Raw genomic sequence first — 23,677 nt, 5'->3', positions numbered from 1 at the left:
GAAGAAGTGTCTGCGAGTTGACGCTCAGCCTCTGCGAGGTAGAGGTCAGTGCGCCAGACAACAACAGCACCACCCTTGTCAGCAGGTTTGATGACAATGTCAGGGTTGGACCTGAGAGAACGAAGTGCAGCAAGTTCAGAGAGAGACAGGTTAGAGTGGGTGAGAGGAGCAGAGAAATTGAGACGACTAATGTCACGCCGACAGTTCTCAATGAAAAGATCAAGATCTTGATTTTAGAATCCCCATCCTTGCTTTTAAATCCCTCCATGACCTCGCTGCTCCCTATCTCTGTAATTTTCTCCAGTCCCGCTTGAGATGCCTGTGCTCATCTAATTCTGACATCTTGAGTATCTCCGATTTTAACTGCTCCACCATTGGTGACCACACCTGCCGTTGCCTAGGAACTAACCTCTGGAATACCCTTCCTACACTTTTCTGCCTCTCTACCTCACTTTCCTCCTTTACCACAATTCTTAAAATCTACCTCTTTGACAAAGCTTTTGGTCGCCTGACCTAATATCTCCTACATGGCTTATTATAATATTTTGTTTTATAATGCACCTGCAAAATGCCTTGGGACATTTTATTATATTAAAGATGCTAAAAAGGATATGAGTTGTAAACTCAGTTTTCCATTCAGATAGATCATAGTGACAGTGCTCTTATAAAATGTTCAGAACCTTACACCTGTATTCTTCGAGTTTAATTTTTTTTGACATTCAGAAGAATGTCAAATATGCACCCACTGTCTTTTGGGCATTACCTGCTGGCAGCTGATTTAACTTTGTCTTAATTTGTTGTCTTTGCAGTTGCTATTAGGAATTTCAGGCAAGGCCAGTTTGCATAATCCAGCACTTGTCTTAAAATCACAAAATTATCAGCACATTCATCCTTTCATGAAGCACTGAACCACTCAATGAACCATAAAGGACTGTCTAGGCAGCTTGTTGCCTCTCATCATTGTTTATTTGATCTTTCGCAATGTTTTCATTAAATAGTCCAAAATGCACTGGCCAATTTGTGATCTTCTTTGAACTTTTTTCCCTTTGTCTTTTTACTCTACAGCCGGGTCTTTTAATAAATCACCATGCAGACCGCACTTTGAACAGCTTCTGTCAGTGGCAGTCGGGATTGGTGGACAAGGATGGTAATCGTCATGATCATGCCATTCTGCTGACAGGCCTTGACATTTGTTCTTGGAAGAATGAACCTTGTGATACTTTAGGTGAACTCATTAAATGGTTTTAAAACGAAAAAATATGAGAAATATTTTATGCAGAATATGAAAACGTTATCTCTCATATGTGAAATGGAGGAAGATGAATTTATTTGTAATTCTCAATTTCAAAGAATCCAGTGTTTTGCAAATTATTGCATTATATTACATTGCAAAACCAATTTTCTCAAACGTTTTGTGTTACTTTGTATCATGTTCAGTGGCTTTGGCATAAATGTGGGAAAGGCAGAACACAAGCAAGAGTAGCAGAAAGTAAAAGGGACCACAATAGGATTATAAATAAAAAACCTATCTGTGCGCAAACCATGAAAGAAATAGCTGAAACTTCATTCTTGTCAATCATGGTGTCTTTCAATTGCATTATAACCTTATATCCCACTCCTACCCTATCCAGTATTTTTTTAACTAAATAATGTGCTTTGTATCATTTTATTTCTGTGACTGATATTTTGTAACATTCTCACTAGTGTGACTGCACAGCAGTGAAATAAAAATATTATAGACCTGAAAATTCACACTTAATCCCCATCATTATTAAATGCATATAGAAACTAGCAAATCATTCCCAATACTCTGGATTGCCACTGAAGTCATCTGCTCAGGTCTTGCATTTCTTTTCTGCAACAATAAAATTAGTTCCCCCTGTTAAATAATACAGCTGATTTACAGAAAATTAGATTGATATCTCCACATTTCCTCTAGCAAAGTAGTGCCCTTCTGTGTAAGGTGCTCATGAATTTTGAATCCTCCCCAATAAAATAGTTCAGTTCTGCACCACCATCCTCCATCAGTACATTCTATCGTAAGCTTTAAATGCAGAATACAAATGTTGCACTAAGTCCCATTCACTGCCCCCCAACCCCCCATCCCTTTTCTTGCTGAACTACATTGGCTCCTGGTTAAATGATGCCTTGACTTTTAAAATTCTCAACTTTGTTTTCAACTCCCTCCATGGCTGCACCCCTCCCTATCTCTGTAATCTCCTCCAGCCCCATAACCATCTCGAGATAGCTGCGCTCATCTGATTCTGGCCTCTTGAGCATCCTCAATTTTAATTGCTCCAGCGTTGGTGGCCTTGCAGCATATAAATACAAGTTACAAGAAATACACATTGTTCGTGATGCTGTGTTTAAGATCCTTACTTTGCTATTACTGTTCATAAATCTAATATTAATTTGCAGTACTCATTAGAAGTAAAATAAGATTGTATTTGTCTGTTAAATGGTATAATAGAATGCAGTTGCAGGTAAATGTAAAGGGAGCAGATAGCTCTCAATTCTGACCCTGCATTTCAGACATCAAAAATCATAGGCTGGATTTTCCGCTGAGCGGATGGGCGTGCCCGTCGAGCGTAAAAAGACGCGCGGTGTCGATGGGCGAGTGTCCCGACGTCATCGCGCACTCGCACAATACTTCGGTCGGTGGGCACGTGCGGGAGTCAGCAGCGCGCCTGAGCCGCTCGAGCATAACAAGACGCACGATGACGATGTGTGAACGTCATCGCGCAATATTTCGGTTGGCAGGCGCGTGCGGGAGTCAGCAGTGCGCAAGACGTTAATTAACAGGCCGATTAAGGTCATTAAAGTGTTAACTGAATTCAATTTTTTGCTGCCCGTCCAAGCTCAGTTGATGGACAGGCAAATCGGCCAGGCGGCCTTTGGATTTTTTATGAAACCTCATCCACGGGCGGGATGAGGTTTCCAACAGGAATTTTAAGATTTTTTTAAATGTTGAAATGCCATTTATCACATGTCCCTGCTCATGTGACAGAGTCACATGAGGGGACATATTTTTAACATTTTTAAGTTTTTTATTTTTTATTTCAAAAATCTTCAACTCCCTGAGGCAGCTCTGTGCCTCAGGGAGCTTTCAATGCGCACACCCCCGTGCGTACGCAAAGTTCTGCACGCGCCATCCTCCCCCCCCAACACCCCAGCAGCACTCAGCATTGTAGTGCATGTTTCACGCTGGCTGGCCGTTAATTGGCCGACCAGTGTGAAATTGATGTCAGGGCAGGATTGTGGGCAGCGGTAGTCTTCACGACTGCTCCCGGGTCTGCCCGCCGCGCCTGTCTGATGAGGTAAAAATCCTGCCCGTAAAATAAGTTGCAGCACAGAAAGGGACCACTCTACCTCAGCTCTATGAAGCAATCTGATCCGTCCCATTTCCCTCCCCCCCTCTAACTCCATCGCCCTGCGTGTTTATTTCCTTCTAGTGACCATCCGATTTCCCTTTGAAATCATTGACCATCTCTGCTTCCACCGCTCTCATGTGCAGTGAGTTCCTGAATTGTAACTGATTAAAATAAAATGATATCACACCAACCAGGAAAGCAAGTTGACTTGAAGGTTGAGGCAAATGTAAATACCATACACGTGCTGTAGGCATAACATGGATTGTATTTTCCTTTGTTTGCTAATAGTAATGAAAAAAATGGCACAGGTATAAAGAGGAAAATCTGCATTATACTCACATTAACCTGTTTTCCGACATTAAAAAAACCCATGTGATTGCCCAAACCATCTAAATCTTCACCATGTTAAATGTTCTACTTTGTCCTCATTTTGGGAATGAAGTTCAGTTGTGCACAAAGTCTTAATACGAATGTAGTAATTTAATATCTTAGCTTAGACAGAGATTCTAACTTTTGGCCACACTCCTAAAGTTGAACCTGGAGTGAACAGGTGTAGTGCCTGTTCATGTTTAGACTTGTCTTAATTTCATTTGCTTAGTAAGAGATTAGTAAAATGCGATTAAACTAATTCTCAAAATATTTCGGGCTTTATTTCAAAGCACAAAAGGCATATATAATACTTGCCCTTAAGGAGATAACAGTACTCTATGTGATCATCAAAACACATTAAATCTCCTCCATCTCCAAGACTTCTTTCTTCACTTCAGGGCTGAATTCCATTGTTTTTATTAAACTAGGGTTTGTGCAGTGGACCAAAACTGTTCACAGTATTCTAGGTGTGGCCTAACTAGTGCTAGTATAGTTTTAGCAAGACTTCCCTATTTTTATACTCCATTCCCAGTGGAAGTAATGTGAAGGTGCAAAATGCAACCTGGAAGACAGATCAGCCTATGGAACTGTGTGCAATTGAAGATAAATATACCGGTCTGGATTTTACAGAGCCCCGGGGAGTAAGTTGGGAGATTGTGGTGGGGGTTGGGGGCTAAGACCAGGTAAGATTGTGGAGGGGTGTGCCCATTGCTTTCCCACCTAGGCTGGTATTTTACCACTGACTGGGAAGGTGGCAGACTGCCTCCTACCATTAAGCCAACTGAGGCCCTTAACTAAAGGCCACTTGAAGGTGTCTTCCAGCCACTGCTGGTATTTTACTAGCAGCAGGTGGGCACTTCACCACTTGTGGAGACCTCACTGTATACCCTCTTGACCTCCCTGTGGGATTGGGGGCTGAGGTGGCCTCCTGATCAGGCATTCTGAAGGCAATGGAGGGGCCTCCCACCAACAAGTACTATCTCTGCTGAGAGACAAACCTCCCTTCCCCCCCCATTGCCCTCATGAAAGAACCGCTCTTCCTACCCTCATCAGGGCCTGCCTGATTAGTCCTGGAAAGTCCGACCCGACTTACCTCCACTCCGGGGCAGCCTCCAGCATAGCTGCTTCTGGCTGGCTGCAGTCCCAGCATTAGCCACCACTCCTGGTGGTGCTGCTGGGACTGTAAAGCTGCTGGTCTTCCCATTGGCTAGCAGCACTTGGGGATGGGACCATGTCTCTTAAAGGGATGAAAATCCTGGAGCCAGGTAAGTAACTGCCTGCTGCACGTAACATGCAGTTCGGACTTCCATGACCAGCCAAAGCAGGCTTGCTCCCTGACTTTCTGCCAGGTGGACAGGGTGTCCGATCCCCTGTAAAATCCAGCTCATGAAGTGTCCGAGACCTAGAGGTAGCCCGAAAGATTAGTTCTCCAATCGCTACAAGCACCATGATGTGGGGACCCTAGGCACGTACTAAAGGATTAAATGTGTTTCTGTGAGAATGTATCATGTAGATATTCTCCTGTTCTGTGCCTGTGAATCGACATTTACAGAGAAGAGGGAAAGGGGTGGAGATCAGTTACTTCCCATTGCATTGCTTGGAATTTTGTAGGACTTTGCTGCAAACAGAAATGGGTCTGTGCCTGTTGTAGACACTGATCCAGTGTTTTCATTTTTATGAGACAAAAAAGGGCATTCATGGCCTCCCACCTCATTTTATGTTGGATTCAACAGAAGAACCAATCAGAAGCTAGAACTAGTGCCTGGCCCAGTACCTGATCAGAGAATGTGCAGGAATCATGCTGGCAAGCTGATGAAGAGAAGGAATCTTGGCACTTCATTTTTAACCAACCACCCGGGACAATTTGAGGCACTTGAATCCTTCTGGTTGCTGTCCTTCACTCCAATATCTGAGCCCGAAAGTGTAGTTGCAGGAAGCTGGGTTCCAATTCCTCCTGATTTTATTTTTAGGCACTTGGCCCGAGCAGGACCAAGCTTATGTTTGCATGGTCTGCATGGAGAGAAAAATTAAGGGCAGCCGTTTCTTCACAAGGGCAGCATTCCTGATGCTTCTAATGGTCACACATCAAGGAAATTGTACCCCATATCTACATGTGGGAAGGCAGAGCAGTAGTACTATACCATTTCACTAATACAATAAGACTTCAATGTGTCAAAATTTCCTATACCTGATGATAACTGAACCTCCATTAATACAACATGATTACGTGGGAACATAGGCCTTAGGAGCAGGAGTAAGCTATTCGGCTCCTTGAGCCTGCTCCACCTTTCAATAAGATCATGGCTGATCTGGTTGTGGTCTCAGCTCCACTTTCCTAACTGCAGCCCCCCCCACCATAGCCCTTGATTCCCTGATTCAGCAAAAATCTGTCTAACTCAGCGTTGAATAAATTTAAAGACCCAGCCTCCACTACCTTCTGGGGAAGAGAATTCCACGTTCTAGTTACACTGTGAGAGAGAAAAAAATTCTCCTCGTCTCTGTCTTAAAACGGAGACCTCTTATTTTTAAACTATGTCCCCTAGTTCTAGTCTCCCACATAAGAGGAAACATCCTCCTGGTATCCTCCCTATCAAATCTTCTCAAGATCTTTTTTGTTTCAACAAGATCACCTCTCATTCTTCAAAACTTCAATGGGTATAGGCCTAGCATGTTCAGCCTATCTTACAGTCATAGAGGTCTACAGCACAGAAAAAGGCCCTTCGGCCCATCGAGTCTGCGCTGATCAAACAAGTACCTAACTATTCTAATCCCATTTTCCAGCACCAGGCCCATAGCTTTGTATGCTATGGCATCGCAAGTGCATATCCAAATACTTGTTAAATGTTAGGAGGGTTCCTGCCTCTACCACCCTTTCAGGCAGTGAGTTCCAGATTCCCACCACCCTCTGGGTGAAAAAATTCTTCCTCACATCCCCTCTAAACCTCCTGCCCCTTACCTTAAATCTATGCCCCCAGTTATTGATTCCTCCACCAAGGGGAAATATTTCTTCCTGTCTACCCTATCTATGCCCCTCATAATTTAATACACCTCAATCATGTTCCCCCTCAATCTCCTCTGCTCCAGGGAAAATAACCCCGGCCTATCTAATCTCTCCTCATAGCTAAAACTCTCCAGCTCAGGCAACATCCTGGTAAACCTCTTCTGCACTCTCTCTAGTGCAATCACATCCTTCCTATAATGTGGATTCCAGAACTGCACACAATATTCTTGCTGTGACCTAACCAGCATTTTATACAGTTCCAGCATTACCTCCCTGCTCTGATACTCTATGCCTTGGCTAATAAAGGCAAGTATCCTATACGCCTTCTTAACCATCTTATCTACCTGTCCCGCTACCTTAAGGGACCGGTGGATATGTGCACCAAGGTCCCTCTGATCCTCGGCACTTCTCAGGGTCCTACCATTCATCGTGTATTCCTGTGCCTTGTTTGTCCTGCCCAAGTGCATCACCTCATACTTATCCGGATTAAATTCCATTTGCCACTGATCAGCCCATCTGACCAGCCCATCTATATCCTCCTGTAATCTAAGGCTACCCTCCTCACTATTTACCACCCCGCCAATTTCTGTGTCATCCGCGAACTTACTGACCAACCCTCCTGCATTCTAGTTTAAATCGTTTTTATATACCGCAAACATTATGGGACCCAACACCGATCCCTGTGGAGCCCCACTGGACACAGGAATTCAGTCACAAAAACACCCCTCGACCATCACCCTCTGTTTCCTGCCACTCAGCCAATTCTGGATCCAATTTGCCAAATTGCCTTGGATCCCATGGGCTCTTAGCTTCGTTATCAGTCTCCCATGCGGGACCTTATCAAAAGCCTTGCTGAAGTCCAAGTAGACTATGTCAAATGCATTGCCCTCATCTTCATAAGATAAGCCCTTCATCCTAGGAACCTACTCTGAATTGCTTTTAAAGCAATATTATCTCTTTTTCAAATGAAGAGACTAATACTGTACACAGTACTCCATATGGGGGGCAGGATTTTGCCCTTGGTGGGGGTGCTCGGTGGGGGCAGTCGGGAAGCGGAACGCCGCCCGTGATCGGCTCTGCACCATGATTTCACACGGGCAAGCCAATTATGCCCACCCTGCGTGGATCACGAGCGGCAGTGCCTGAGCATTGCCTGTCCGGCGGGGGTGGGGGGGGGGATGGCGAGCAGGCCTAGCGCGCACTTCACACATGCGAGAAAGAGCGCTTCAATCTCCCAGCTGCCTCAGGGAGACTGAAACGCTGTTTAAAAAAAATGAAGAGAATAAAAATTTAATAAAGCATGTCCCCTCATGTGACTCTGTCACTTGGGCTGGGACATGTTTTTAATTCAAAAATAAAGTTTTAATTTAATGTTTATTTGCTTTAGGAAACCTCACCCCGCTCGTGGATGAGGTTTCCTAAAAAATGTAAAGGCTGCGTGGCCTCTTCGGCTTCCCACCAATTATAAGGTTGGACAGGCAGCTTAAATTTGAATTTAATTATATTGATTATGGCATTAATAGGCCTCTTAATTATCGGCGGGCACGCAGCCGACTCTGGCGCGTACCTGCCAAACAAAATATCGTGAGGCTGCGCGATGATATCAGGACGCACACTCGATGTCATCGCGCATCATTTTACACTCGGGTGTGTCGGGTGCGCACCCGCACACCGAGCGTAATATTCTGCCCGTGGTCTCACCAAGGCCCTGTACAGCTGCAGTAAAACTTCCCCACTTTTATATTCCATTCCTCATGCAATAATTAGCATTCCATTAGATTTTACTTGTTTGTACAATGTAGACTTTCAAGATGTATATATGAGCATGAGCACACCCGTCATTTGAAACACTGGGCAGAATCTTGTTGAGGCAGCGGGGTCTTGCCTGCTCGCTGGAGAACCAGCAAGAGACCGGCTTTTCCAGAAGGCCTGCTGAACCATGCACCAGTCAGGCAGTGATGAGGCCACTGGTTGACCTTCCCCTGGAATCAAGACTCCTGTGGCGAAGTCCCACAGGCGAGAGCACAGGCCGGAGGCCGGCAGCTCTTGCGCTCAGCATTGCCACTGGCTGCTGCCGGAAGGCCAGGCACCGGAGTGCCAGGGTCATGGAGCGGCCCAGCCACAGCTAAATAATGTATAGGGGGTGGGTTTGTAGAATGGGGATCACGGGAAGAGGGGGCAGGGAGTTTGAAAGCAAGGGCTGGGGGTGACTTTTGGCAGGACCCCTCTCCCCTTCCCAATGTCCAGTCCTTTGATCAGGCACTGAATGCCTTTGTTTGAGGGACAGCCCCCTTTTCCCCCCCCCATGGAGGAGGCAAGGTGATGAGCTGGCTACACAGGTTCACCTGTCGTGCAAGCTTCATGGTGACAGGTCCACTTGCAGTTGGGTTAATCCTTGTGGTGGGCAGGATGAGGCCTTTAAATGGTTATTAATTAGCACTTAAGGGCCTCAATTGGTGGGTGGGGCAGCGGGATCAGCCATGGGCCTTCCCATCCAGAAATTATTCTGGTGGAGGTGGAAAGACGGCAGGATTCAGGTACCCCACCACCCCGCCTAAGTAAATGCCCTTCCAACCTCCAAGCTCACCACCAGCGAGAGCATTGTATTCTGCCCACTGTCTTAACTGGGGTAAATTTTTACCTTCATTGCATGAATTGTAATCTGTCAGAACAATTGGAATCAATAGAACGAATATCGAGCCAATTCTATAATGGGTGGGCAATGACTTGATGAGATACTGCCGATGCAGTGAAGATGGGTTTATAATTCCACTGTCTCTCAAGTCAGCTACTGATGAGTAGCAAAAGACTTGCATCTATATAACATTTATAATGTAGAAAAATGTACCAAAGTTGTGTAACCAGACAAAAAGAGCGAGCCAAGCGGTAAGAGATGTTAGGGTGATGGGTGACTAAAAGCTGGTGAAAGAGGTGGGTTTCAGGGATGGTTTGAAAGGAGAGTTGAGTAGAAAGGCCTGGGGTTTAGGAAAGGAATTCCCAAGCACTGGACCTCGACAGCTGAAAGCACAGCAGCCAATAGTGGGGCAAAGGGAGTTCAGGATACACAAGAGGTTGAAGTTGGATATGTTTAAAATTATCAGAGATTTTTAAAGTTCAGCATTTGTAGTTAAAACCATCTACAAAGAGAATTATAGTAAAAGTAAGTAAGTAGTAAGACTAGCCAAAAGTAAGTTCATGAAAGGGGTTTTATTTTAGGAGTAAACTGTGATGAGTGAAGTGGAAGTTGCCTTGAACTTTGCTCTCTCCGTTCACTTGATGCCTGAGAAATAAAGCATCTCATCTCACCAAGAGTTTCTCAGTCTGCCTATGGGAGATGTACATGAGAACACATGATATTCAGTTCATATCACAAAGGGGTCCCAGTGTTAGACCAAGTTGCCCTCGATCTGTTTTCTCCCCTGCACTGAAAATGCATTTCTAAAGAAAAAGGGGGAAAAATCGTTTATACAATTTATGCACTGAGTTATTTTACTTCTATATAGTTTGAGCACTTGGAAAAAACATTAAATCACAATGCTGCTGCATCTGAATTATTACTAGATATATGATCATTTATCATATTCCTGTCATCCTGGGCTTAACAGATTAATGAGAATAACCTTATAGCCATTACACTTGTGAGATTAGCCCAGTAATTCAGTAGCTGAAGCAGTCTCTTCAATCACTCATGAATATGAAGCTTAAAGCTTGTCTTATGAATTGGACAGTTCCCCTACTGTTACATTTGGGATTAGCATTATCATGTACAGTGTATAAAATTATTGTGAAACAGCACAACTGCTTAGAAATGTTAGGGAAGCTTCTCTAGAAATTTAGATCATTTAGTAAATGCTGAGAAAGCAAATACAGTTTTAATAAAATCCGTTTTAAAAGAATGCTAACTGGTGATCTTTGCAAAAAGGCTATTGACTTTAACATTGGCTTGCCTGATAAGTACTAGACTCTCTTTTAGTGCTCAGGTTAGAAAATAAATCAAGGAGGTTACTGCACACTAATGCTGATGTAATCATTCCAGGTTGCTTTACTCCCTAGGTTTTGCACCTATTAGTGGGATGTGTAGCAAATATCGCAGTTGTACTATCAACGAAGACACGGGATTAGGACTGGCATTTACGATCGCTCACGAGTCTGGACACAAGTAAGATCACCTTCAGAGTATTCAATATGTCATATCTTTGAGTGTTTAGCTACCATAAAGTAGCACTGATTTGCAAGGTATCAGGAACGACATGTTGTTTATAAAACACATTTAATTCCAAGAGCAACTATTTTAAATTATCTGGTCAATATTTTGTAAAAGAAAGTGAGACTAAAGTCTGACATTCTGTTTTCAATGGAAATTGTGAGAATATGTAGCCCTGAAATCTGACAATTTGAGATATTTCATAATGGAAAAATGCTGGGATACCCTTGTTCTCCCTCCAAAGAGGAACTTCACCCATGGAAGGTTTTTAACTTTGATTCTTCTGCCTCTTTTCCCAAAAACCCCAGGCAGGAAATGCTCACAATCATGCAAGAGGATATTCTGGTGCTGAATTTGTGCATGACATCCATCAGTATTGTGTCAATAGCGGTCCAAATCATAGAATAAAACAGCATAGAAGGAGGCCATTCAACCAAATGAGTCTGCACCAGTTCCTTCTAAGAGCAATGCAGTTAGCCCCAGTTCCCAATCCTTTCCCCATATCACTACAGTTATTTATCCAATTCCCATTTGAAAACTAATATTGAATCTGTTTCCATTACCCGATCAGTCCATTCCAAATCCAAAACACTCATTGCATTAAATGTTTTTCCTTATGTCTCCTCTTCTTTTTTTCCAGTCCACTTAAATCTGTGCCTTTTGGTAATTGAGCCTTCAGCTGTCTTTATTTACCCTATCTAAACCTTTCACAATTTTAAACGCCTTGAACTGCTAAAAGCAGAACAAACCCAACTTCTCCAGTTTATCCACTTAACTAATTCCTCATCCCTGGAAGCATTCTAGTGAATCCCTTCTGTCCCCCCCTCCAAAGCTTGCATATTCTTCCTAAAGTGTGGTGCCCAGAATTAGCCATAGTGCTCCAGCTGGGGCCAAACTAGCATTTTATATCGATTTAGCATAGCTTACTGGCTTTTGTACTCCACCCCTCAATTTATAAAGCCCAGACTCACATATGTTTTGTTAATCCATTCTGCCACCTACAAAATCTTTTTCAATTGTACTATTTAGCTTTTATTGTGCCTCCCCGTTTTTCCTTAATGCATTGAATTTTAGCCATCTCTTGCTCATCATTCCACTAGCTTGTCTATGTCCTCTTGAAGATTATTACATTCTTCCTCCATCATTTAGCACACTTGCAAGCTCCAAGTCATCTGCAAATTTCAATATTATGCTAATTAGCTAATTTTGTAACCATGCTGCTACTGCTGCCTTAATCCCATCAATTTTGCTACAAACCTATTATGTAGTATTTTATCAAACTGCATCATTTTACGCGTCGGTGTATCGGGCCTACCCCTGCACGCCGAATGAAAGAGGAGGTATTTGAAATACTGGATGGGATAAAAATTGATAGAGGAGATGTTAGAGAGGCTGGCTTTATTTAAAGTTGGTAGGTCACCCGGACCACATGGGATGCATCTGAGGATGCTGGGAGAATTAAGGGTGGAAATTGCAGAGGTAATTTCCATAATCACCCAGTCCTCCTTTGGTGATACCAGAGGGCTAGAGAATTATAAACCTTACGCCCTCTTCAAAGAAGAAAGTACAGATAAACCCAACAACAACAGACCCGTCAGTTTAACTCAGTGGTGGGAAAGCTTTTAGAAATGATAATCCAAGATAAAATTAACGATCATTTGCACAAGTGTAAACTAATTAAGGAAAGCAAGCATGGATTTGTTAAAGGCAAATCATGTTTAACTAACTTGATTGAACTTTTTGATGTGATAACAGAGAGGCTCAATGAGAGTAATGTAGTTGATGTGATGTACATGGATTGATAAAGTACCACATAATAGGGTTGTCAGCAAAGTTGAAGCCAATGGATTAAAAGAGACAGTGGCAGCATGGATATGAAGTTGGCTATATAACTGAAAAGAAGAGAGTAGTGTTGAATAGTTGTTTTTCGGTCTGGAAGAAAGTATATAGTGGCATTCCCTGGAAGTCATCACTAGGAATATTGCTCTTCTTCATGTATATTAATGACTTGGGTGTTTAGGGCACACTTTCAAAATTTGCGGATGGCACAAAAGCTGGAAGTATTGTGAATTGTCAGGAGCATAGTGATCGACTTCACGAGAACATAGACAAACTGATGGAGTGGGCGGACACGTTGCAGATGAAATTTAACACAAAAGCGATAAGTTTTGATCAGAAGAAAGAGGAGAGGCAATATAAGCTAAAGGGTACAATCTTAAAGGTGGTGCGGGAATACCTGGGAGTACATGTGCAGAAGTCTTTGAAGATGGTAGGACAGGTTGAGAAAGCGCCTTTTAGTCCCATTAATTTCTCCGGTAATATTTCTTCACTCATATGAATCTCTTTAACTTCCTCATTCTCACTAGACCCTTGGTTCTCCACTATTTCCAGAATTTTTTTTGTGTCTTCTACCATTAAGAATATCTTTGTTAGTTCTGTATTGTTCATTATCATTTCACCTGTGTTTGTTTTTCACATACCCATGTTTACAGTCGCTACTCTCTTCCTTTTTACAAGCTGTTTTTATCTCTTATTTTACACCCATTCTCTCTTGCTTTACCAATTTCTTGGTCATCTTTTAGGTTATTTGCACAATGCTAGACACAAAATAGCCTGTTCCCTAGCTGGTTCCTTAACAACTGATCTAAAAAAAAACTATATTGAATCCATTCTATGAATTTGTCCTCCACACTTTTACTGCAAGTTTGGTTTGCCCAGCCTATACGAAGATGAAAATCTGCATGTATTACCCCTTTTACATGCACCTCTGATTTCCTGGTAAATATTCTCCCTGACATTATAACCACTGTTAGGGGCTTAGAAGCTACTCCCACCACTGTTTCCTGCCCTTAGCTGTTCTTTGGCTCCACGCAAACTGATTCTATATTTTGATTTTCTGAACTAAGATCCTCTCTCTCTACTGTCTGCATCTCTTTTTTTAATCAGAGTTATCATTCCCCATCCTTTTCCATTTTTCCCAACTCTTCAGCATCCTGGAATATTTCATTCTCAACCTTGGTCACTCTGTAACTACATCTTTATAATGACTATTAGATCAAACCCACTTATTTCTATCTGTGCCATTAATTCAACTATTTCATTGTGAATACCTCAAGTATTCAGTTATGGTACATTCAGGTTTTTCTTTCTATTTTTCCTGATTGTCACTTTGGTCTCAAATGCCCTATTATCTTCACAGAACTCTCTGTCCTTTCCTGATCCACTTATTCTTACGCATATTATTCTCTGCAACCTTAATATTTCTCTTACAACTTTTAAATTTACCCTTTTCTTAATATTTGATTTTGCACCACTGGAGCTCAAATTCCAGTACACTAATGCATTGAATAATACCTTGCACTATGTTTTATGTGGAGAGATTTCTCTTCAACCTTTCCATATGTTCTTCTCTTTCCCTTTCTCCTCTCCTGAGGTACAGATTTTTGCTGGGATGCAGTGCGCTAGATGCAGCCATTCACTTTGTGAAGAATCACTGCCAAGCCAAATCCTGGCCTTACATAGCATCTCCACATACACAATTTTCAGTAAGAATGGCTACGTGGAGCAAAACCCCTGATCGGGGTTTCTCCTCTCTCCCTGGTAAGGGGGCACTGAGGCCAGTTATAATACACTAGTTACTTCTAAGGCTAAGATCAGCTAACTCACAACATACCAATAAATGAATTTTGGACTTACTGGTCTGTATGCCTCAGTACTGCACCAAGGTGTGCATTTACAATTTTGTCTATTTTATTGGCAGCTAACAGTTCAATTTTATCTATTTATCAGCCATAAAGCAATTATGGAATCATAGGCCTGGATTTTCCTCAGAGTGGGTCTTGCTTTGCTGCTGTAGCTTAGCAGGAGGTGCGGCAAACATCCTGTTTCTATGTTTCTGCTGCACTTCCAGTAACAGTGGCTCCCAGGAATTTTCTAATAATTGCTCTGCAATTTCTAATCATTTATTACATTGGGGCATGGTGCCCCAATTTGGGTCCATGTCCAGGACCAGCTGGACCATGATAATTATAGCACTTGGCTACATGGAGTCTATTGATCATTAAGGGCTGTTGGGAAACCGTAAAACGATGCAGCCACTTACAAGTAAGTTATTTGTATGTAGAGTAAAATTGTTGTTTTTAAAATCTTTGCCAAGAGCCTCAGCCGTTTTGAGGATTTAATTTACTTACTACTGGCGAATTATGTCGGTGCTCACTGACAGTTCATAGGTTGGGGGTGGGGCAGATGGGCTCCTCCACACAGCTGAGTTAGGAGCATAACATCCTCCCGGTCTCACAAGATATCTGACAAAATGTGTGTTTTTTCGAATCAACCCATATAAGGACTGCCGGTTAGACTGTGTAACACCTATTATTAATGAACAGGTGTACAGGCCACCCATTTGGAACATCAAAATTACGTTGGGATCCTATGTATGTTATATGACCCTGATTATTTTATTGTAATTGGCACCCACGTATGTGAAAGCCCCAATAAAAGTGGCAGTTGAAGGATCAGTAGCAGGAAAAGCAAGTACTTCACTGTGATTTCCAACATCCTATTGCTCCATTTCCACTGAGTGGAAGTCTTTCACATTGGGGCTTGTATTTCTTGCAGCCATTCACTTCATAACAATAGGTAGATTGACAATGAAACTGATTTAGTACTGTAATGATCCAGTTGTCAATAGCTTTTTACAGATGACCCTCTAATCAATCACAGTGCATTAATCCTCCCTCTGTTTGATAGAAACACAAAAATATTAATTGACTTTTGCCCCATTAGGTCAAAATGCGTACTTGCATACATTGCAGTAACAGCCAACAGAAAGCAGAATTAGCCCTCAGTGTACTTCACCTGCACTACAGAAGCCAGTTGATAATTGATTTCTATTTTTGTCACATTGCCTCTAGCTGTATATGTGCGTTAAAGAGTAACAATAGGATGTAGGCATTGATCCTTATGTGAAATCTCACCTGGTTGGTGTCCCTCATTGCTTTTCCTCTACTTTGTGGGGGGGTGGGGGTGGGTGTGGTGGTAAAAGAGGGATTTTCAGAATTTTAGGGAAATAATTATAAATTGCAGCGCAGGAAACCCCAATTGTCACAAAAAACATTTAAGACATGAGTGTGGAGAAAAAATGACAAATCTTCCAGTGTCCCATTTGAAAAACAGCAAAACTTGAGTGCTGCTTGCCTTGTGCAACTCTAAATGACAAATGCTTCTGAAGAATAAAAAGTCTTCCATCTATACAGTGTCTTTCATGACCTCTGGATGTCCCAAAATGCTTTGCAACCAATTGACTACTTTGAAAAGGTAGGCAACATCGCAGCCCAAATTGCACACAGGATCCCACAGTAATGTGATAATGATCAGACTATCTGCATTAGTAATGTTAGTTAAGAGATAACTATTGGCCAGGACACTAAGGAGAACTCTAGAAGAACACTATGAGATTTCTTACATGTATCTGAGAGGGCAGATGGACCTTGGTTTAACATGCCATCCAAAAAGACAGCACTTCCAACAGTGCGGCACTCCCTTAGAACTGCAACGTGTATCAGCCCAGATGTTGTGCTCAAGTCTCTGGAGCGTAGTTTGAATAAACAACCTTCTGATTCAGAGGTGGAGTGCCATTATTGAACCATAACTGATACCATTGCAGCACCTAACAACACAGGACACTAATTTTACATGTGCAAAATTATGATTGAGTGCATTCCTGACAGGTAAATCACATTGTCTCATGAACAGCTACATGATGTGTTTTCTACACCATTGTTAAACCATAATGAAACGTCCACCTCGTATTGACATTTGCAATTTTTGCCCTGCTCCCAGTCTGTTATCCTTCGTTCATGTCAATACAAGACACAAGGTAGCTAAAAAGTGTGAAGTGTTTCTAAAATTAATAATCCTGTAAATGTCATGGTTAACCTCCCTCATGAGTGGTTTTATTGTGCTGGTCATATTTGTATATTTGTGTAACTTTCATTACTTCCAGAAACATGGAGATATGTTTAATAGTGAAAAGAAAGGGAATATAATATTTCTGTTGCTTTTGTGAAGTTCATTCTTAACAGCAAAATTAAAGTGTGTGTAGCACACAACAAAAATGAAGAATGCTGACAGACTTTTGTTATCAGGCTTTCTTTTCAAACTGGTTTTTAAAAAAGCCATTTGCCTTTTAGGAATTTTCTTTTCAATCTAAAAAGAAACTAATATATCAATTCACTGAAATAAATCTTGACATCTGAGTAAACAGAATTGCAAAACCTGTCAACATTTATTTAGAGGACTACAATCCACTGGTTAAGTTCTAGTTGAAAATATGTTTTTAGAGCAAACAAGTTGATAACTTATTGCTGCTCAGAGATTGCCCTTTCAACTCTATAACTTGTGGTGATGTTTTTTTCCAGTAAGACCCAAGAAAGAGCAAGAGAACAAAATGCCCAAAAAAGAAGTATTAGTTAATCTTGGGCAGTAACAAAATGGTGTCAGTTTACTGTTGTGCATAACGTACTAAAGCCCAAGCCTAAATTATACCTCAAGCCGTCTGAAACTCAAAATCTGTTTCAGGTGTGGTAAATGTATCTAACTTCCTGTGTACAGTTAGTACTGTTCACTGTTCTTTTGCATCTATGCCGTATGTTTTTTGGGCATTGAACATAGGAAGTCCATTTTAATTTGCATTTTGTCTGAAATAAACTATTCATGTATACATTTGATTTAAGCACAGTAATGTGCCTCCATTATTTTCAATTCACCGCAGTTGTAATTGGATGTTTAAACTCTTCTGTTAGGAGCTAAGTGTGTGTTTAGGTGCTAAGTTTAATTAGAAGGAATAAAATAAAATCTGATACTTTACAAAGCACGCAACGATAATGCCTTTAAAAGCTGAACATTTATATCTTGTTTATCTAAAATTGAATGAAGCTTAACCTTTAACTAAGCATTTTTGTTTCCTAATTAATATCTTTTCTTCTTTGCAGAAAATGTTTCGTCTGAACCAAGGAGTCAACGTTGGTGTTTAGAGATTTATCCCATCTTCTTTGTATTCTTATCTGTTACATATACTATGGGTGTCCTAATGTCAAAGGTTTTGGAAAAAGCTTTTTTTTAATTTTAACTAAACTTCCCATTTTTCCCTCCAGTTTTGGTATGATTCATGATGGAGAAGGGAATGTATGCAAGAAGTCAGAGGGCAATATCATGTCACCAACGCTTGCAGGCCACAATGGGGTCTTCTCATGGTCAGCCTGTAGTCGGCAATATCTATATAAGTTTCTAAGGTACAGAATTGACTTATTGCATATTTTAATGCATTTAAACAGTATGTCTAGACCCTTGTATTCTACAAAGAATTAGCCTGAGTTAACTCAATCCGTATGTAGATTTGCAATAATTCATTGATGGGGTAATTGTCTCACTTTGAACTGTCACAGGAAGCCTTGACACTTAGGGGCACATAATAGAAATTTGGAGGCATTGGCATGATTTCAGTTAATTTCACACCTGAATTTCTGATGTACACTCCTGACTGCCAAGGATTCCTTCTGAGAGCCAAAGTCAGACCATTACCCATTATGCATGAAGTAACTGGGGACATATTGATATGAATAGTCATTATATAAATACATACCTTGATTGCAAGTCAACTTTACTTTTGGAGTAAACCTTACTTTATAGGAACAAGAAAGTGCTCTGTGTTAAAATATGCAGTTATTACATTGAAGCACCCACTATCTCTGGAAGTTGCCACACTTTGGGCAACATTTGCTGATGGTCTGTTTATGCTGTAGTTCAAAACAAAAGCTCCCTCCACCTCGTGCTCTGTGTCTGTACATGCTGAGTAAGATGGTATCATTTCTTGTGTGTGTGCATTCCGAATAAGTGTTGATATGCGTGATTAGATGCTAGTATGTATGTTGGTTATTGATTCAGGTGTAGTATTTTTGAAAGACTTTGTATCTTTAGAATATAGAATAAAAAACAGAAAATGTTGGAAATATTCAGCCAGTCAGCATCTGTGAAGAGAGAAAGCGAATTAACATTTCAGATCAATGACCTTTTGTCAGAACTGGAAGAAATTGGCGGTTTAGCAGTTTTTAAACAAGCAGAGGCAAGTTAAGAAGTTGGGGGGCAGTTGTTGGGCAGGAGGGGAAAAAAGGAATAATGATCGGTATTAATATAGCACCGCTCACTACCTTGGGACATGGCAAAGCACTTTATGGCCAATGAAGTACATTTAAAGTAGGAAACACAGCAGCAAATCTGCTCATAGCAAACTCCCACAAACAGCAGTGTGATAATTACCAGATAATCTGTTTCTTTTTTCGTGATGTTGATTGAAGGATAATTATATGCCAGGACTCTGAAGATAACTCCCCCCCCTTAGAAATAGTGCGATAGGATCTTTTATGTCCACCTGAAAGAGCAGACACGCAGGGCCTTGGCTTAATGCCTTATCCGAAATATGGCACCTCCAACAGTACCGCACTCCCTCATTGTTGTCCTGGAGTGTCAGCCTAGATTTTTGTGTTCAATTCTCTGGAATGCAACTTGAACCTCGACTGTCTGCTTCCGAGACGAGAGTGATACCCACAGAGCCACAGTTGACACTGACACAGGGATAGTTCTGTGATAGGGTGGAAACAGTACCGAATAAATGGCAAAAGGGACGATGGTGTAAGACAAAAGCGACTGGTGGCAATAAGTTCAAAGACAAAAGATGGGTGCGCAGGAGCTGTAAATGGCTATTACCAGCAGCTGCTACTTGAAGAAATGGGAGCCGTGGTTATGATCTGAAATTGATGAGTTCAGAGGCTGAAAGGTGCCTATTCGAAAGAGGTGTTGCTGTTCCTTGAGCTTCCTTTGAATTTCCTTGGAACAGTGTAGGAGATCAAGAGATCGGTGTTAGTAGTGAGGCAAAAAAGTTAAAATGGAAAGTGACCAGAAGCTCAGGGTCACACTTGCAGACTGAATGGAGATGCTCAGCAAAGTGATCGCCCAATCTACATTTAGTCCATTCCATTCAATGTAGAGGAGACTGCATTGAGAGCAGTAAATATAATCCTGTTAGGGACTGTTAGCATTGAAAGAGCAACCTATAGAACCAGTGATTAACAGACAGAAGTATGCCACAAGATTTCACATTTTTAAATATAAAACAAACTTTATTACATATAAGAATTAAACAGAGCAAGCACAATTAACTTAACACTGAAGCATATAAAGACTTATGCAATGAACTCTGTTCTACTTTTTACTTCCCCACCCCCAAGAATTCCCTTATACATTCTAACAAACTTGAAGGTTCATTCACTTCTATGGGAACCAATCCACAGGTCTGCCACAGCCCTCCAGAATTCTCTTTAATTCTCCTCAGTGGTGCAGTGATTCACAGAATTGTTACATTTGTAGAAGGAGTCCATTCGGCCCATTGTGTCTGCACTGGCTCTCCAAATCCACTATTTACCTAGTGCCGTTCCCTTGCCTTCTCCCTGTAACTCTGCACATTCTTCCTTTTCAAATAACAATCTAACTCCCTTTTGAATGCCTTGATTGAATCTGCTTCTACCACACTCTCAAACAGTGCATTAAAGACCTGAAGCACTTGCTGCATGAAAAAGTTTTTCCTCATGTCGCCTTTGCGTCTTTTTCCAATTACTATATAACTGCGTCCTCTTGTTCTTGGTGCTTTCACGACTGGGAACGGTTTCTGTCCAGACCCCTCAAGGCTTTGAATGCCTCCATCAAATCTCCTCTCAGTCTTCTCTTCTCCAAGGTAATCATTCCCAGCTTTTCCAATCTGTTATCATAACTGAACTTCCTCATCTCTGGAACCATTCTTGTGAAACTTTTCTGCACTCTCTCCAATGTCTTCACCTCTTTCCTAAAGTGAGTTGCCAGAACTGGATGCAATACTCCAGCTGGGGCCGAACTCACCTGGTTAGCAACTCACCTCCTGACGCCCCAAAGCCTGTCCAGCATTTACAAGGCACAAGTCAGGAGTGTGTTGGAATACTCACCATTTGCCTGGATGAGTGCAGCTCCAACAACCCTCAAGAAGTTTGACACCATCCAGGACAAAGCAGCCCACTTGATTGGCACCCCATCCACCACCTTAAATATTCACTCCCTCCACCACCGATGCACAATAGCAGCAGTGTGTACATCTACAAGATGTACTGCAGGAACTCACTAAAACTCCTCAGACAGCACCTTCCAAACTTGTGACTTCTACCACCAAGAAGGACAAGGGCAGCAGATGCATGGGAACACCACCATTTGCAAGTTCCCCTCCAAGTCACACACCATCCTCACCTCCTCCTGAACTCAGGTGTGGTGCCCTTCACCCTGTGCCACTGACACCACACGCGATACATTACTCCGAGGTACTCGTATCTGTGTTGATGGAGTGTGGTTTGGTCAGATGTGACGGTTCATCTTCGGACACCGCTTCTTCCTCCTGATGCCAAGGGATGAGCTGGCTCTGTGGGGGGTGGGTGAATTGCGATGGGTTCTGTTTGAGACACAACAGGAGATATTAGTATAGGCCGTGGTCACTGTGAGCATACATGTTGCTCGAACAGCCATATTAACTGCACCCTCGGCCCGAAAACTTTCCTTCATGTTCAACCATGCACCAAATTCCCATTCTGCTCACTCCACCTCCCCCATGCTGAATAACCATCACCCCCACCAATGAGGCCATGCTCAAAGGTGCCAATAATACCGTGTTTAGCAGCTGCAGTGGGTGTTTGCAATCTTTGATATTGGCCTCAGAGGGCAGCCATGACCCTCTCCTCAATGGGATGAATCACCCTGAGGATCACACACCCACTCCCGGGCCAGGCCATCCTCTTAGCATTGTGATCCCTCTTCTCCTGCAAGTAAACAACACAGAGGGATATAAGGACATTGAATCTGACATCCAGGGACCAGCCTCATCAGTTTGACACTCTGTCACTTTGGGCATTCACATGCCAGCCCAGGAATGCTGGGACATACAACAGTCCATTTTTCGTCCTTGTTAGAGGGGAGGTACGTGCCAAGTGGGTTCCAGTTGATGTGTCAGGCAGCTGACACCCATCATAGAGATAACTGTGTGTTTCTAGCAAACAACTCACCCTGCCTGAACGCAGCAGGTCGTGAAACCGCTTGTGACACTGAATCCAAGATGGTGAATATTCCCCTGCTGTGCTGCCAATGTCCTGCCAAGCTTTCTTTGGAACAGCCAGAGGTCCCTTCTCCCTACTGGATCCGGCTGTTACAAAGAGGGTATCCCTCCCTCGAGCCGTTACAAAGAGGTTATCCCTCCTTCTGGCTGTTACAAAGAGGGTATCCCTCTGGCCATTACAAAGAGGATATCTCTCCCTCTGGTCTTCAACCTCATGGACCAAGAGCTCCAAATCCTGGTCACAGAACCTGGCTGCTTCCCTGTGATTCGCTTATGTTGCTCCTCTGTGACACTCTGACAGGACAATGAGCGAGTTAAGACTTTTATGGGGTTCTTCCATTAGCTTTTTTAGCTAACTTTTTAAGACTTCAAGACTATGGATACCTTGTTCTGATTGCTGGTTGATACTCAACTGCCTCCCCACAGCTTTCCAAGCTAACACTGCTGACTGCTTTCTGCCACAAGGCTCTGTGAAGACCACTGTAGATGTCTTCCTCTAGCTACAAGCTAGGCACATCTTCCTGCTATTTTTTCCCTCATGAAATCTAAACTGAGCTTGAATCTCACCCACATTCCACAATGTGAACAAGTTCATATTTTCTCTGATTAAAGTGCTGGCCTGACTAATAATCATCTCCTCCTGGCTCTCTCCATTCCAGTGAGCTGTAGTCTACACCAAAACCAAATACTGCAATTGCCTCTATCTGTTCCCCAATCTGAACTGCTTGCTTCTGTCAGCGGACATGCACAGATAAATCAAACAAAGAAAGCTTCTAACCCCTATGGCCCACCTCTATAACAATGTGGCATGTTTGGAGATGTTCAAACAGAAAAGCAAAGTAATTATTTTACCTTCAATACAACTCTTTGGGCTGAATTTTACACTGATTGGGTGCAAAAAAAACTTTAACAAAAACTTTATTTCCGGGGTTTCAGGTCTTCAGCTCCCTGAGGCAGCTGTGCCTTCAGGGAGCTTTCTGTCAGCATTTGCCCACATTGACGTCATCGTCCACCCTCCTCCCACCCCCACCCTGGCAGCACTGAGCTTTTCAGTGCGCGCTTCATGCTGGCTGGCTGTTAATTGCCCGTGAAATCACGGTCGGGGGCCCATCACGCCCACCCGCTGAGCTGAAAATTCAACTTGATTCAGTAACCCAAAATGCTAATGGAGATTATGAAATGGGTCATTCATTGTTAAAGTTTTTCCCCACTATCAACGCTGACCTTGTAAGATAACACAAGTTAGCTTTTGTTAAGGGTTAGCATAATTTCCTTGTTTTTTCTATCTATTCCTCTATTAATAAAACCAAGGACCCCGTCTGCATTTTTAACATAAATAAAAGCAGAAAATTCTTGATATAATCAGGCAACATGGAGGGTCATCAACTTGAAATGTCAACTCTGGGGGGAGTTTTACAGCTTCCTGCCGATGTACTTGCAGGCAGGGGCCACGTAAATTAGGATGAATGGCTCACCCATCACTGAGCTGTTCCCCCATACTACAGTGGGTGGTTAAGGTGTCAGACAGCCCACCCACCCTTAGGCCTATT

At 42.4% G+C, this 23,677-nt stretch overlaps 1 protein-coding gene across 1 annotated transcript in view; it reads left to right on the top strand.

Annotated features, from left to right (window-relative positions):
- Window positions 1–23,677, top strand: part of adamts16 (ADAM metallopeptidase with thrombospondin type 1 motif, 16) — a 335,654-nt gene that overhangs the window by 105,687 nt on the left and 206,290 nt on the right. The window contains exons 7-9 of the mRNA XM_078535725.1: window positions 1,066–1,225; window positions 10,795–10,900; window positions 18,100–18,237. Of these exons, the coding sequence (XP_078391851.1) occupies window positions 1,066–1,225; window positions 10,795–10,900; window positions 18,100–18,237 (404 nt within the window). The remainder of the gene's footprint in view (window positions 1–1,065; window positions 1,226–10,794; window positions 10,901–18,099; window positions 18,238–23,677) is intronic.

Source organism: Cetorhinus maximus, chromosome 3 (genome assembly GCF_964194155.1).
Source record: "Cetorhinus maximus chromosome 3, sCetMax3.hap1.1, whole genome shotgun sequence".
In the NCBI taxonomy this organism is placed as follows: domain Eukaryota; kingdom Metazoa; phylum Chordata; class Chondrichthyes; order Lamniformes; family Cetorhinidae; genus Cetorhinus; species Cetorhinus maximus.
This window is presented reverse-complemented; position numbering and strand designations above follow the sequence as displayed.